This window comes from Trachurus japonicus, chromosome 4 (genome assembly GCF_045865225.1).
Source record: "Trachurus japonicus isolate A0001 chromosome 4, Traja_1.0".
Taxonomy (NCBI): domain Eukaryota; kingdom Metazoa; phylum Chordata; class Actinopteri; order Carangiformes; family Carangidae; genus Trachurus; species Trachurus japonicus.
In genome coordinates this window covers 7,058,448-7,070,935 of record NC_140910.1, presented here as the reverse complement: position 1 = coordinate 7,070,935, position 12,488 = coordinate 7,058,448, and the positions used below count along the sequence as shown (strand labels likewise).

The following is a 12,488-nucleotide window of genomic DNA, read 5'->3' as shown; positions in this document are numbered from 1 at the left end:
CTGTCATTAAGGTGCTTGAACTCCCCCCCCACACACACACACACACTGCAGTGACAGCAAAGTGTGTGCTACAGACAATGAGAACTGGAAACTGGATCAAGTAGCCTAACAAAATGAAAGTACCTGTCAGTTTCTGGTCACACTGATTGCACCTTTTAATGATTATCCTGAGATATTGTAAAGGTTCATCATGAGGAAGGAGAACAGCTCTTATCAGCCATTTGTATATTACTGGTATGTTGATATGGGTTTCAGAGAGAGCATTTCCCATGAACTTATAACCTCTCACTATATAACCATCAGTCAAATCAACTGGTTCCTTAGCAACACAGACATTGGGGCGTTGTACAATGGCCAAGTTGTATGGCTGTCGAACACACGACACAAGTGAATAAAAAAAAAAAATAGAAGCTACATATGAAAATGTGACATAACTGTGAGGAAACAGAGCAGCAATAACAACAGTGAGTCACATGAAGCTGAATCCAAGCTGGAGGCTACTTTTATACGTGGCTACAGGGAAGAACAGCAAACAGCAGGTTTAAGGGAGTTATTTAAATGGAATATATTTGTAAAAAAGGAAAAAAAAGCCATATTAGACTGAGTGTGTTGATGCTAGGATCTGGATGGTATTAGGACATGCTATTTTATTCTTTTTAGCTTTTCCACTGTTTGACCTTTTTTGTATCTACATTTTTTGCACATTCATTATGTTTGAGATATTGTATGTCTGTCTTTGAAGAGTGTGTTGATGCAAAAGAAAAAATAGCCTGTTTACTTTTTGCAGTGCTCTATCAAACCCCCAAACCTCCTGTAACCTCAAACACACAGTGACACTCTGGTTTTTACTTTGCAAACCTGTCTAGATAACTGAGTAAAACCTACAGTATTGTGACACCACGGTGGTAATGAGAATGTCCACTTACTCAACATGTGTTGCGGCTGCATTGCATTATGGTCTATTATGACTGCTGCTGGTGTGGAAATTGTAGAACAACAGCGACAGACCGACACAGGCCCTCTGGACTGCGAAGATGACTGATCCTTTTGACGGGATGTCGTCCTCAGATGCTGTCGCACCTGTGTGGAAACATGTCATCATGACTTCTCATCACTGACGTTACCCAAAGTGCACCGCTAGAAACCAGAAACCACCAAAAACCTAAGTTTGAAAAATTCCCTCCAACTTTTTTTTTTTTTTTTTTTTTGCAGATTTTGCAGAAATTAGATTTGACATAAGTTTCCATTACAACATCAAGAGGAGTGCATTGGTCAAATTAAATCACCTTCAAAATAAGTGATTAAAATCAAGAAAGGAATACATTACTGATTTTTATTTTGTTTTGTTTTTTATACATTACCTCTGAGAAAAGATGTAGCTACATGTTTTACTCATTTGGCTGTTTTTTGTCTGAACAGCAAATGCTCCACTGTGGGGTTATGTTTGACAAGCTCAACAGAGAACACCTTTTGTCCTACAAAACTCACTTAACCTGAGGCTAAAACAATAATATTTGTTGCTGACTGAAGTGCAGAGTGAGAGAGAAAGAGTGAAACTGAGGCTGCGTGTTCCTTTGATAAGGACAACAAGGTCGGGGCGACACCTTGAATAGGGTCAATACGCAAAACTAATGATGTAGTTGAAAACTGGTGGAACGGCTGTAGGCATCTGTCATGACATCCTTGTGTGGTATTTATATTCAGAGTTTCATCTTCTCCTGTCTGTGCTTGCAAATACAGAACTACATTCATGATGACGCTGCTCTTAGTTTCATTATTGTCAGTGGTATGACGTATGAAATAGTGACTGAAATATTGTGCAGTGAGTCAGTTCATCCTGATTTTATAACCATCTGACACTATCACCAAACACTCAGGTTACAGACAAGACTGTGCTGTGATTCCAGTTTAGTATTTACCTATAAAAAGTCACTCTGAGAGGAAGTGAGAAGCTGATTCATGGCATATTCCCTGTAGTAAGCAGTGAGGGATTCCTCATGCTCTTCTACAGAAAATCTTTGCCCAGGAAGTCACTATTTTTGTTGCTAAGTAATAAATTAACAAAAATGGTGCGGGATATCGCTTCTCAGCCTTTTGGCTTGGATCAAGTGTAGAAACAACGGTGCAGGATTACATGCAAATGCCCCCAAATGATGATGTAACACAAACTGTTTATGCCAATGGGAAAACTCCAACACATGTTCATGGTTAGGGTGTAACTTGATCACTCAGTCACTCAGACATTTCAGGGGTGTAGCACTGACCATGGTCCAGTAAAAAAAAAAAAAAAAAATCTGAAGGAGGCGATTTATATTTAAAAATCCCATTTAATTTGTGGATACGAACTCGGGAAGCAGTTTACAACCTTAATTCAACATGCAGTGACCATAAAGACACGTCACAAAGATGTTACAGAGGTGGGAGAATAAGATTAAACCAAGGCGGAAGGCAGTTGTGTGTGTTCACAGTGATTATTAGTGTTCTAGTTATTCACAAAAAATCAGTCATAAGTCCTGTGAAGGGCTGTGTTCTGACGCAGAACAATCAAGCTTATAAAATAGAAACAATAGGATAATTTTGTTTGGAGGATGTGATAGTGGAAAGAAAATGTACAAAAGAGGAAGAATATGGTGGAAGTCAAATAATTATGGTGTCCAAAATTCACTCGGGATGTTGTTCTAAAAAAAACAAAAAAAAAAAACACTTTTACATATGTAGCTTTGTTTGTGCTAATATTGCAGGAGCTGTGGCGTCCACACGTCTGTTCTATGCTGCTAAAAACAGCTGTGTCATCTCCACTGTGTGCTGGTACGTCTAGCGGAAGACAGGAAGATCCCATCTGCGCCACACTTATCAGGGTCATCCAGAGAAAACAGTGTACCTTTTGAAGAGGTCTCGGAAATCACTGCAATAAACGCAGCGCCGTTTCCAGGAAGTATCTCGTACCAAAGCTCGAGTGAAGCAGCGCGCTTGACAACACAGTTACATACACAAATGAAGCCCTTAAGTCTACTTTGGTACCTAAATCCTTCTGCTGTAGAATTACTCTCATCCAAACCACATCTACAATTTACACTGTTTCACTAAGTAACAAAGCTGTAGAAAATACTGTCTTTAAAACCAGGTCGTCAGAGTCAACAAAACAAAACAAATAGTTCCATGGCACAAGGATGTGTTGATGTGTGTGATGAGGACAACTTTCCATAGTTCACATCCTCTGAGCAAAGGTGAATCACTGTGATCGCCATCTCTTAGACGCTTTCAAAGCATATGCAACAATAGTCAACAGAGACTCCTTTTTACTTTGCTATGCTGTAAAAAGGTTCATTATCTATATAAAAACTCCAGAAGACTGTACAAAATAAAATCATTGGGCGCAGGTCTGCTCTTTCATCTGATAAGGCACAATTTCCTACGTTGATTCCTAATGAATAGTGTCCACCAGCCTTGCTGCTCTTAGAAAAAAAAGGCAAAAAAACAAAGAGAAGCTTTTATTCACACGTAAGCGCCCAACGCTGCGTGAAACTCTGTGAGACACTGGACAAGCTGCTGAAACTTGGGCCTCTCCTCTGGGTCCAGGGCCCAGCAACAAGCCATCACTGCAAACCTGCAACAGAGCAGCAAAGGAAGAATAACATTAACATATGGGTAAACCAGGGTCTTTCAGGTTTGTGTGAAATAGTTTAACACGACAACACTGTCATGCAACAAAAATCTAGAGCTGGCGTCAGACTCAGGTCATTGTAGTGACATGGTACATACTTTAAATGTGGTGCACCAACACGTACACTACTTGTATTATCCTGGAACAGGAGCTGCCTGGGCTGCACTGATGAGATGTAATCATTTCTTAATCAGTGCATGACCTTAAAAAATGTTTTATTTCACAGCCACTAGTATTTTGGAAAGGAAGGTTGTCACCTCACCACCTATTGTATTAAGAAGGAAACCACATACAGTTATTGAACAGATGTCAGGTAATTGTTCCCCAAGAGATTTCACACTGACTTTTTTGAGATGTCAACACAAAAATGTTGGCACAAAATGTATTGCTGCCGAATTTCGGGGGCCTAGTGACAAAAAATATAGTTACACTTAAATATAACTAAGGACACAGGGATGAATAACTGTGTATCATCTGCATAAAAGTGGAGGAGACTATCATGGCTGTGAATGATCTGACCAAGCAGGAGCATATATATATATATATATATATAAAATAAACAAAATGTTAATTATTAGAACTTCATTTTTCACCACATACCTCTAAATTGTGTTTAAATGACTAATGCTAATTAAGAATTAAGAATTCTCTCCCCAGGAAGTTAAGGCCGTCAGTTTCAGACTTGTAAACAACACTATTATGGATTTTGTTCCCATCACCAAAATCTCAAACTCTCACTGATTTCAGTCAATCAGGCCTCAGAGGTCAATCCACCATCGCAGCCGTGACCGAGCCAGGAAGTCCCCTGTTATTACCCAGCACTGAGAGGGTGATAGCCTCATTCAAATTTGATATTGAGGAAGTACTCTGTAAATAATAACGCTGTGGAGGAAAATGACGCCTATGCTCCGTTTCTCGACAGATGCAGGATGTTGATAAGCTTCACATTAAGCCGTAGCTTCTCAAACTATGGGGCGGGCCCCACTGGTGGGGAATAGTGATATGACAGGTGGGGCGCGACACGCCCGGACGCACTGGCCGCGGAAGCGCAGCGCGCATCCTTGAAGCGTTTGGCTGGACGCATAGGGAGCAGCTTCTCCTGCTCTCTCCGCGCCGGTCAAACACAACTCCACTCGCGTCTATACCCGTCTGTACTCGGTTTTCCACACACACAGGTCTGTCTCTAGCTCTGTATGTATGGATGTGTGTGTTTGTGTGTGTGTCAGTTGTGTCTCGTGTGCAGACACAACTGACAAATATTTATAGACGAAGTAACAACTTAATTAATCATCATTTAATTATTTTATTTTGAAAATTGACCGGATTCTCTCGCCTTTTCTGTGCCCAACTTCCTGTCTGGTACGACCTGGTCTATCCAGCTTGACAACGCCGCTCGTGTGAAAAATAGAACAGACGCCGATCAGAAACTGCCTCTGCTCCAGGGCGCTGCACTTCAGTTCCGCGGGCAGTGCGCCCGGGCCGACACCACTGTGGCCAGCTATGGTCACTGGTCACAGGAATTATCATGTCTCCATTTCGTGGTATAGTTTTTTTCTCTCCATTTTCTGTTTTCATATAACATTCCTTATTTTGGATCGAGAGTGACCGAGCCGCGAGAGAAACACCAACGGCCAGTGTTTCTCTTGTGGCTCGCTCGCTCACGTTTCCGATTTTGCCAGTAGGCCAACCTCGAAATCAGGTGCATGCCTTTTTTTTTTACCTACAGGCAAAAACGGAAACCAGTCGGTTAGAAATAAAGAGAGGGAAAACATAATAAAGGATTATATATGTCCAAAAGACTTTGTCCCGTGAGTGAAGGAGGATTGGATGGTGGCAAAGGTTTAGTAATGAGGAAACTGTGACTGTCAGCTGTCAGCAGCCCCAGACAGACAGACAGACAGACAGATGGACAGATAGATAGATAGAAAGATGGGGTGGGGCTTGAAGATCCCACCTTGGACAAGCAACGAATGACAAAAAAAGTTTGAGAACCACTGCATTAAGCAATGCTGGTAGCAGTCGAATATTTCTGTTCGACTGTGCTCTGGTATTACATAAACAGTGTGTCAGTAACACCGCGCTGCGTTGGGTGAAAGTCTGCAATAACAAGACAAGTGGGCAGCTAAACATACACACGTTTGCATCACCACCAGACTTCGAGTCCACTGTCTGCAGTGGTCACTTATCTACACCATCAGGTACAAGAACATGTGTTACCATAGTAGCTCATGACCAGCCACAGGTGACAAATGACAACTTATTAAATTGGAGCTCATTTTTGAGGCAGACTGACCCACATGTTAGACTATTTTGTTGTTTCAAATGTTTCTGTTTTTATTTCTCCAGAATAATTTACTATTACTTTGCTCTATATTCTTAATGATTTTTTTTTTAAAATAAAATGTCAAACAACAGTGATAAATGTCTCATCAGACAGGGTACCAGTTTTATGCTTAGTCTGGTTTACAGATTAACTAAAAAATATTACATTTAAAATAATGTAAAACAAAGAAAAGGTAAAAATTGTTGAAAAATTGAAGGGTCAGGGACTGGCTGGCTATTTTGTTTGGAAACTTAGTTGAACACTTATTTATCAAAACTACAAACAAAGATTTTTGTCAGTTCACTTATCAATTAATCTGATGATCTAATTGTAAATTACAGAAGTCATCACTCCTGATAAAACAGTCAGACGTCAGTTTATGAACACCTGGGTAAGACTCAATCTGCTCTTCTTCATGAAGGATACAATGTTCATATTGTGTGTCTGTTGTTCAGCCTACACACTGCTAACACTGCTTAAACGTCTATGATTAAGTATACAATATATTGACCGAACTTGTGCTCTTATTATTTTCTCACAAATGTATTAGACTCAGAAAATGTAGTGTTTGTATTTGTGGGTGTGTGTGTGACTGTGTGTGTGCTCTGTAAATCAACGTACAGTTCATCTGGACAGTTGATAGGCTGTGCTATTCTGTACCCATCCTTCAGGTAGGCCGACATCTCGAAGGGGTCAATGTCGACGTAGGGGGTCTGACCCAGGGTCATCAGTTCCCACAGGGTCACTCCGAAGGCCCACTGTGAAAACACAACACGTTATTTTAACACTGAGCCCGGGGCTGAACAATCGTTGACAATATATTCTAAATAAAAATCAACACAATTAAATGTGTTATTATCAAACAGGATAAACATAGATGTGGTGCAGAAAGCCCGCGCCTCCTACTTGCATTCAAATACAAAATGTTCCGCAGAAAACAATGCAAGGAAATTATATTGAACAATTTACGCAGAATATAACTCATTGCTGCAAGTTTCTGTAAAGACACAAAGTAAACAGGAGAGTGACAGTTATGTTAAAGGACACTGTGGGTTCATGCTCCCATGTCAGCGAGGGTCCTCCACCCTGAATGTTTACAGTGACCTCTCACTCAGAACAAGGACTTTCCCGTTCATGTTCACCAGTGTTATTCCACTGTGAAGGTCTGAGGTCACTTACAGTAGGAGGTGTGCAGAAATGTGTGAGTCACACTTTCTTCTACAATAAAAAGACAAATGCCGATGCTGACCGACCCGACAGTGGCTTATGAACAAATAACGTGCAGAGCGAAGTGACTGTTAGAGTGTCCTAACCTTTAGTGGGGTGACAGAGCACCTTTAAAGGAAGTGTGGGGAGTGACTGAGGACAGAGGGCGCGGGAACGGGAGGCCTCTCAGAGGAAAAACACATTGTACAGTAATCACCTGATTCCCCAATCAGGTCACTGCCAACATTTCCAACGAGGCCTGAACATGCCGACAGCCACTGTCATCCTGTCCAGCTTGGTCGCTAATGTGCGTAACCACTGACTTAAGGAGTGTTTATGGGGGTACCAGTAGCATGTACGCAGTGTGATGCGCTGCTGATGCTGCACAGCGGTGTCTGGACTGTTTCTCAGGATGGGTTTGTCATTAATGCATGGCGTCCGTTTACTGTAAGTGCCAGGGGAGGGGGGGGGGCGGGGTTGCCACGAAGCGGCGTAACTGTATGAGGAATGCAGAGGGGTGGTGGCATGTCTGACTGGTGTCTGAGTGTCTCCGAGGATCTGTGAGGCTTCCCGTCTGCTACCGCCGCACCCGCCTCGCTATCCTGAGACAGGAAAGAGGGAAGAGCCGCAGACACACGGCGCTCGACACAGCTACTCCTTTATTACTGATACCTTGACCAACTGTCTAAAATTGGCTTGCAAACAATTGGTGTCATTTCCTGCATCACCTTTTCTGTGTTAGTTGCCCTAAAAATATTTAATCTCTTAAGGCCCTTCAGAAAAAGGAAATAATACAGTTCAGAGATAGGGGCTAAGTAAACTGTAAACTTCTTACCACGTCGCTCGCACTCGAGAAGTCGTTGTTGAGCAGGCTTTCCAGGGCCATCCAGCGAACAGGCCGGTTCTCATTGTCCCCTAGACAGTGGTAATCCATGGGAAATAGGTCTCGAGCGAGGGCATTGTCTGTAATCTTCACCTGCATGTTGTCGTCGATGCTGTCGGGACAGGAAAAAAAACACAGTACTTTATTAGAAATTAAATTCCAAGCCAAATCACCCGAAAGCTACAGCGAGAAGTGTGGATAAATGATGACAGCTACGAGCCAGGTCGGACACACTTACACGCAGTTCCTGGCGGCGAGGTCTTTGTGTATGACCTCCCTGCGAGACAGGTAGCTCATTCCACATGCAATCTGGATGGCCATGTATACCAGGTCCTGCTGCGAGATGGCCTGGAAGGAAACGAGGGAAGAGATGATGTAAAGCTGAGAGGCAGAGGCAGGAAAAATAAAATAAAAAACAGGAGGCTGAGGGACGGGAGACCGCAGACGACCTAAATTACTGTGGTGAAATTGGTCCTCCGAGTCAAATTGTTCTTATTTCCTTTACATTGCAAGATAGTCAACCCGAGGTCAAAGATGGAGTTACACATGCAAAGACTATTTCAGTCTTTCAATACAAGCGTAAGGCCAGCGAAGTGAAAAACAGAACTAACAGGGGGTTCCTGCAAAAGTCTGCAGAACTAAAAAGAGAAAGCAAAAGGACAACTACAAGGTTGTTGATGAAACAATTATTCACTTGTGTCTTCAGACAAGCACAGCTGTATCAGATTTTATCTGTTGGCTTTCTGCAAAATATCAAAGCAAATTATTTGATGGATTGACATAAAATTAGGTAAAAACATGCAAAGGTCCTGCTGCCATGATGATTGCCTCACTTTTAATGCTTTAAAGAGCCTCACATTTGTGTTTTAAGTGAAACAAATCAACAGTAATTGGATGGACTTTAATTGAACGTGGTGACACATTTTTGTGATTTCTTCATTTAATGTTTCATTATTTTATGTTGAGTGCAAATCAACATTGTCAGAAATCAGTGTGCAAAATGTTACTGCTAACTGCACTGTATATGTAAATCTATATATTTTGGTATCTCGTTTTATATCTTTTGCATCTCTCTGTATCTTGTTTGTCTTACATTTATAGTTTTTTTTTTTACCGGCCCACTACTGTGTGCACTGTATGTGTGAATGTATTTGTATCCATGTACTGCTGCTGTAACCCTGTGAATTTCCCCATTGTGGGATAAATAAAGGCATACTTACTTACTAAGTTAAGGTAAACATGGTAAATATTACACCTGCCTAACATTAGCATGTTAACATCGCCATGAGATTCAGCATGGCTGCACACTTGTGGTTTCTTGGCTGGGTCCATAATAGCAACACTGATGCGTATAATCATATAATTGATATTGACAAACAATATTGTATGCAACTGAGGGAAAACGATCTGCCAGACAGTGTTCATAAAGTTCCTCTTTTGAGGTTTGAGCAGGAGTCTGACATTAAAGAAATGTGTTTTGGTGTTTGTGTGTGTTTGTCTCTGTGTGTGTGTGTGTGTGTGTGTGTGTGTGTGTGTGTGTGTGTGTGTGTGTGTGTGTGTGTGTGTGTGTGTGTGTGTGTAGCTACTGAGGCCTGTAGACAATGGCCTCGCCAGCAGGTGTGTCTGAGAAAACACTGAGCACTGCACAGAGAAAGAAAGACCCCTCACTGCTAACAGAGTATATATAAACATCCTGTATAGTTGAGCAGAGCGTCTTTACTGCCAGTATCACACATTAATGCACACATTCATGTTTCTGAATACTAGAGGCAGCTGCACGAACTCTGGCTGAGCCACAGAAAGCAGGAATGTGTTGTCTGTTTAATCTTATCTGACTGTGGACACCTTGATTTCACCTAAATCAATTAATCCTCACAGCACAGAAAAACAAGAGTCTTGGCAACAGAAAACAGAGATAAGAACATTTTAAATAAACAGCTCAAGCCAAACCAAGGCGTTGGTGCTGGTATTAGAAATTCAAGTACCATGCAAAGTGGTTTCAGTGGAAAAATGACAGTAGTGGAACAACACTCAACATGTACCTCCCTCCCAGGTTTAGCTTCCAAAACAGATGTTCACTCTCAGAATGAAATGAATGCCACTCTGTGGTGTTGTGCTCCCTCACTGTTTTATCTCCTCCATACCGATACATTCCTGATTTATAGCTCCACGTTTCTTGCGCTGGCACAACTTAATGACTATGTCTTTGTCTCCAGACACTGCCAAAATGACATAATGAGATTTTTTGAGACCAGAAGTGCTGATGTGTTACCTGAGACTTTACAAAGAGGTCTTGATTAATGTGGATGAACGGCAAGCTTCATCTTGTGATTGTGCAGTGTTTGCTACGTCTGTCTCTCTGAGGTGATTGATCGGTTGGATCTGCGCTGTGTCTTTGCCAAGCACATCAAAGACTCCCTGAGGTTAGCCCATTCAAAAGCTCGATTGTCTTTACATGGCAAATGTAAATCTCTGCCCTGAGCTGTGGTATTATGACTATATCAACTGTCCTTCTAATAACAGTGCAAACAGTAGTTTTCTGGTAGGTGCTACTCAGTGCTGATTGACGCAAACACACAAAAAACTCTTTCAGGCTCCACGCTCAGATAGAATCTGACTCTTCTTCCAATTTGGGGGATTTATTTTAACAGCTTCATAAAAGACTCAATGTGGTGCCATACCTGATTTGCACTGAAGCGTTTGTCTAAATGGTTTAATAAGGGACTTGAAGCTCCGGAAAATGTGGAAACCTCACCTGTGGGTTGTTAGCCTCAGCTAGCTTGCACTGCCGCAGGAACAGCTTGAGATTCCCCCAAGCCATGAAAGGCAGCAGCACCATGGGCTTCTCTCCGTCCTCCGTGCACACATGGCTTATGGGCAACAGATTTCTGGAGACAGGGAGAAAAGACCAACTCAGGAATGGAAATAAATAATATACAACTGGTTTTAGCAGGTGGCTGCAGGTCAAACGGGCTCGCGGAAGTCGACCTTCAAACGGTGGAAGAGGAAGTCAGCAAATCTTATCAACTTTGCTGACTCCAAAAAGAGGAAAAGAGACGGAGCAGGCCAATGCAATGACAGATCCAGTACAGTAAAGGTGCAAACCTGCAAATGACAAATGATGCTGCTATCATTCAATAATTTCATTAAAAGACGCCACATGATAAGGAGCAACAATGCAACGTGCAAAACACGTGTATGTTGGAAAAAAACATGTTTTGCTCTGTTGAGTCTATGTTACAGTATCTGCTGGATGAGTAAACATGTGGTCTTCTTTCATCAGCTTTCAAACCGAGCCTTTTAACAAGGCGACCACAGGAAATGCTCTGACGGAATACAGTGGCGCGTTTGGAGTAAACCAGAACTTTTGCAGCTACTTTCAGAGCTGAAAACGTTACGAAAATAAGTACGAAAACAGTGATGATGGAGACATCGTGTCTATAAGCATGTTACAGGTTCACACTGTGATTTGGGGGTAGTTGGTTTGTGTTATTTGTATTATTAGCTAACTAATTAGAAACTTTGACTTATTTCAAATCCTTAAATCAAATAGAAAAATTTCACTCCCACTTACCTATGATGAAGTCCACGGAGTTTGCAACTTTCAGTCAACATCATGGTCACCTGCACCTCGGACGCATGATCTGTGAATGTTATCAGAGACAGAATCTGATTGTAGTGACCTTGTTACGACCAAACCCTAGTTTGCAGTAGCAGCCGGAACGCTATGGTTAGATTTACTGTGACTCCGTGTACTGTTTGATATTCTTTTAATTGGTTGGTTTCCTTGCACAGATTCCTCTTCCAAGAGTCTTTTGCAATGGGGAAACTAGCTCTTGCCAAATTTTAATCCTTATGCACCTTTGCCATCATGCAACACTTGTGGAAAGCCGTATTGTTCCCTTCCCAAAAGAAGCATAAGGAGGAAGTCAAGAGTTTAACAAAGCCAGGACTGGCATGAGTATATTGTTCATTGAGTGGTATCCACCCCTCCCTGAGTAAACATGAGAGAATGGAGGGGTCAGAAGGCAACTGGCAGAGAAAGCTGACACATGCTGCTAACAAACACCATGACAGTCCAACATGAAGGCGGCCTTTCGCTGGCGTGCAAAACCAGCAGCGTGACTGAGACCTATAACTCATTCCCTGTCAAATGTGTCTGCATGTTTACTGGACTGAAACCATGTAAAGCCATCTGCTGCAGCCATTACAAAAGAAACTACTTTTTCTGATAGACAGGGTTTGGTGAGCAATCTATGATGCTCACTTAAAAAAAAAAAAAAAAAAAAAAGCACACCGTCAGCTGAGGTCTGTTAGTATGTTTCAATCTACTGACCGTTGTCATTCTGCCTACGTCTGTGACATTACAATGATGTCTCAGTCTAATGACGTTCTCTGAGCGTTACACTGTT

At 41.9% G+C, this 12,488-nt stretch overlaps 1 protein-coding gene across 4 annotated transcripts in view; it reads right to left on the bottom strand.

The window, feature by feature from the left end:
* Nucleotides 1-2,307: 2,307 nt before the first annotated feature.
* ryk (receptor like tyrosine kinase) overlaps nucleotides 2,308-12,488 on the bottom strand; it is a 44,393-nt gene continuing 34,212 nt past the window's right edge. For all 4 annotated transcript variants that reach the window (XM_085773625.1, XM_085773627.1, XM_085773626.1 and 1 more), the window contains 6 exons: nucleotides 11,651-11,720; nucleotides 10,832-10,964; nucleotides 8,315-8,424; nucleotides 8,029-8,188; nucleotides 6,609-6,745; nucleotides 2,308-3,607 (listed from right to left, as the gene is read on the bottom strand). In XM_085773625.1, the coding sequence (XP_085629751.1) occupies nucleotides 3,496-3,607; nucleotides 6,609-6,745; nucleotides 8,029-8,188; nucleotides 8,315-8,424; nucleotides 10,832-10,964; nucleotides 11,651-11,720 (722 nt within the window). In that variant the 3' untranslated portion in view covers nucleotides 2,308-3,495. The remainder of the gene's footprint in view (nucleotides 3,608-6,608; nucleotides 6,746-8,028; nucleotides 8,189-8,314; nucleotides 8,425-10,831; nucleotides 10,965-11,650; nucleotides 11,721-12,488) is intronic.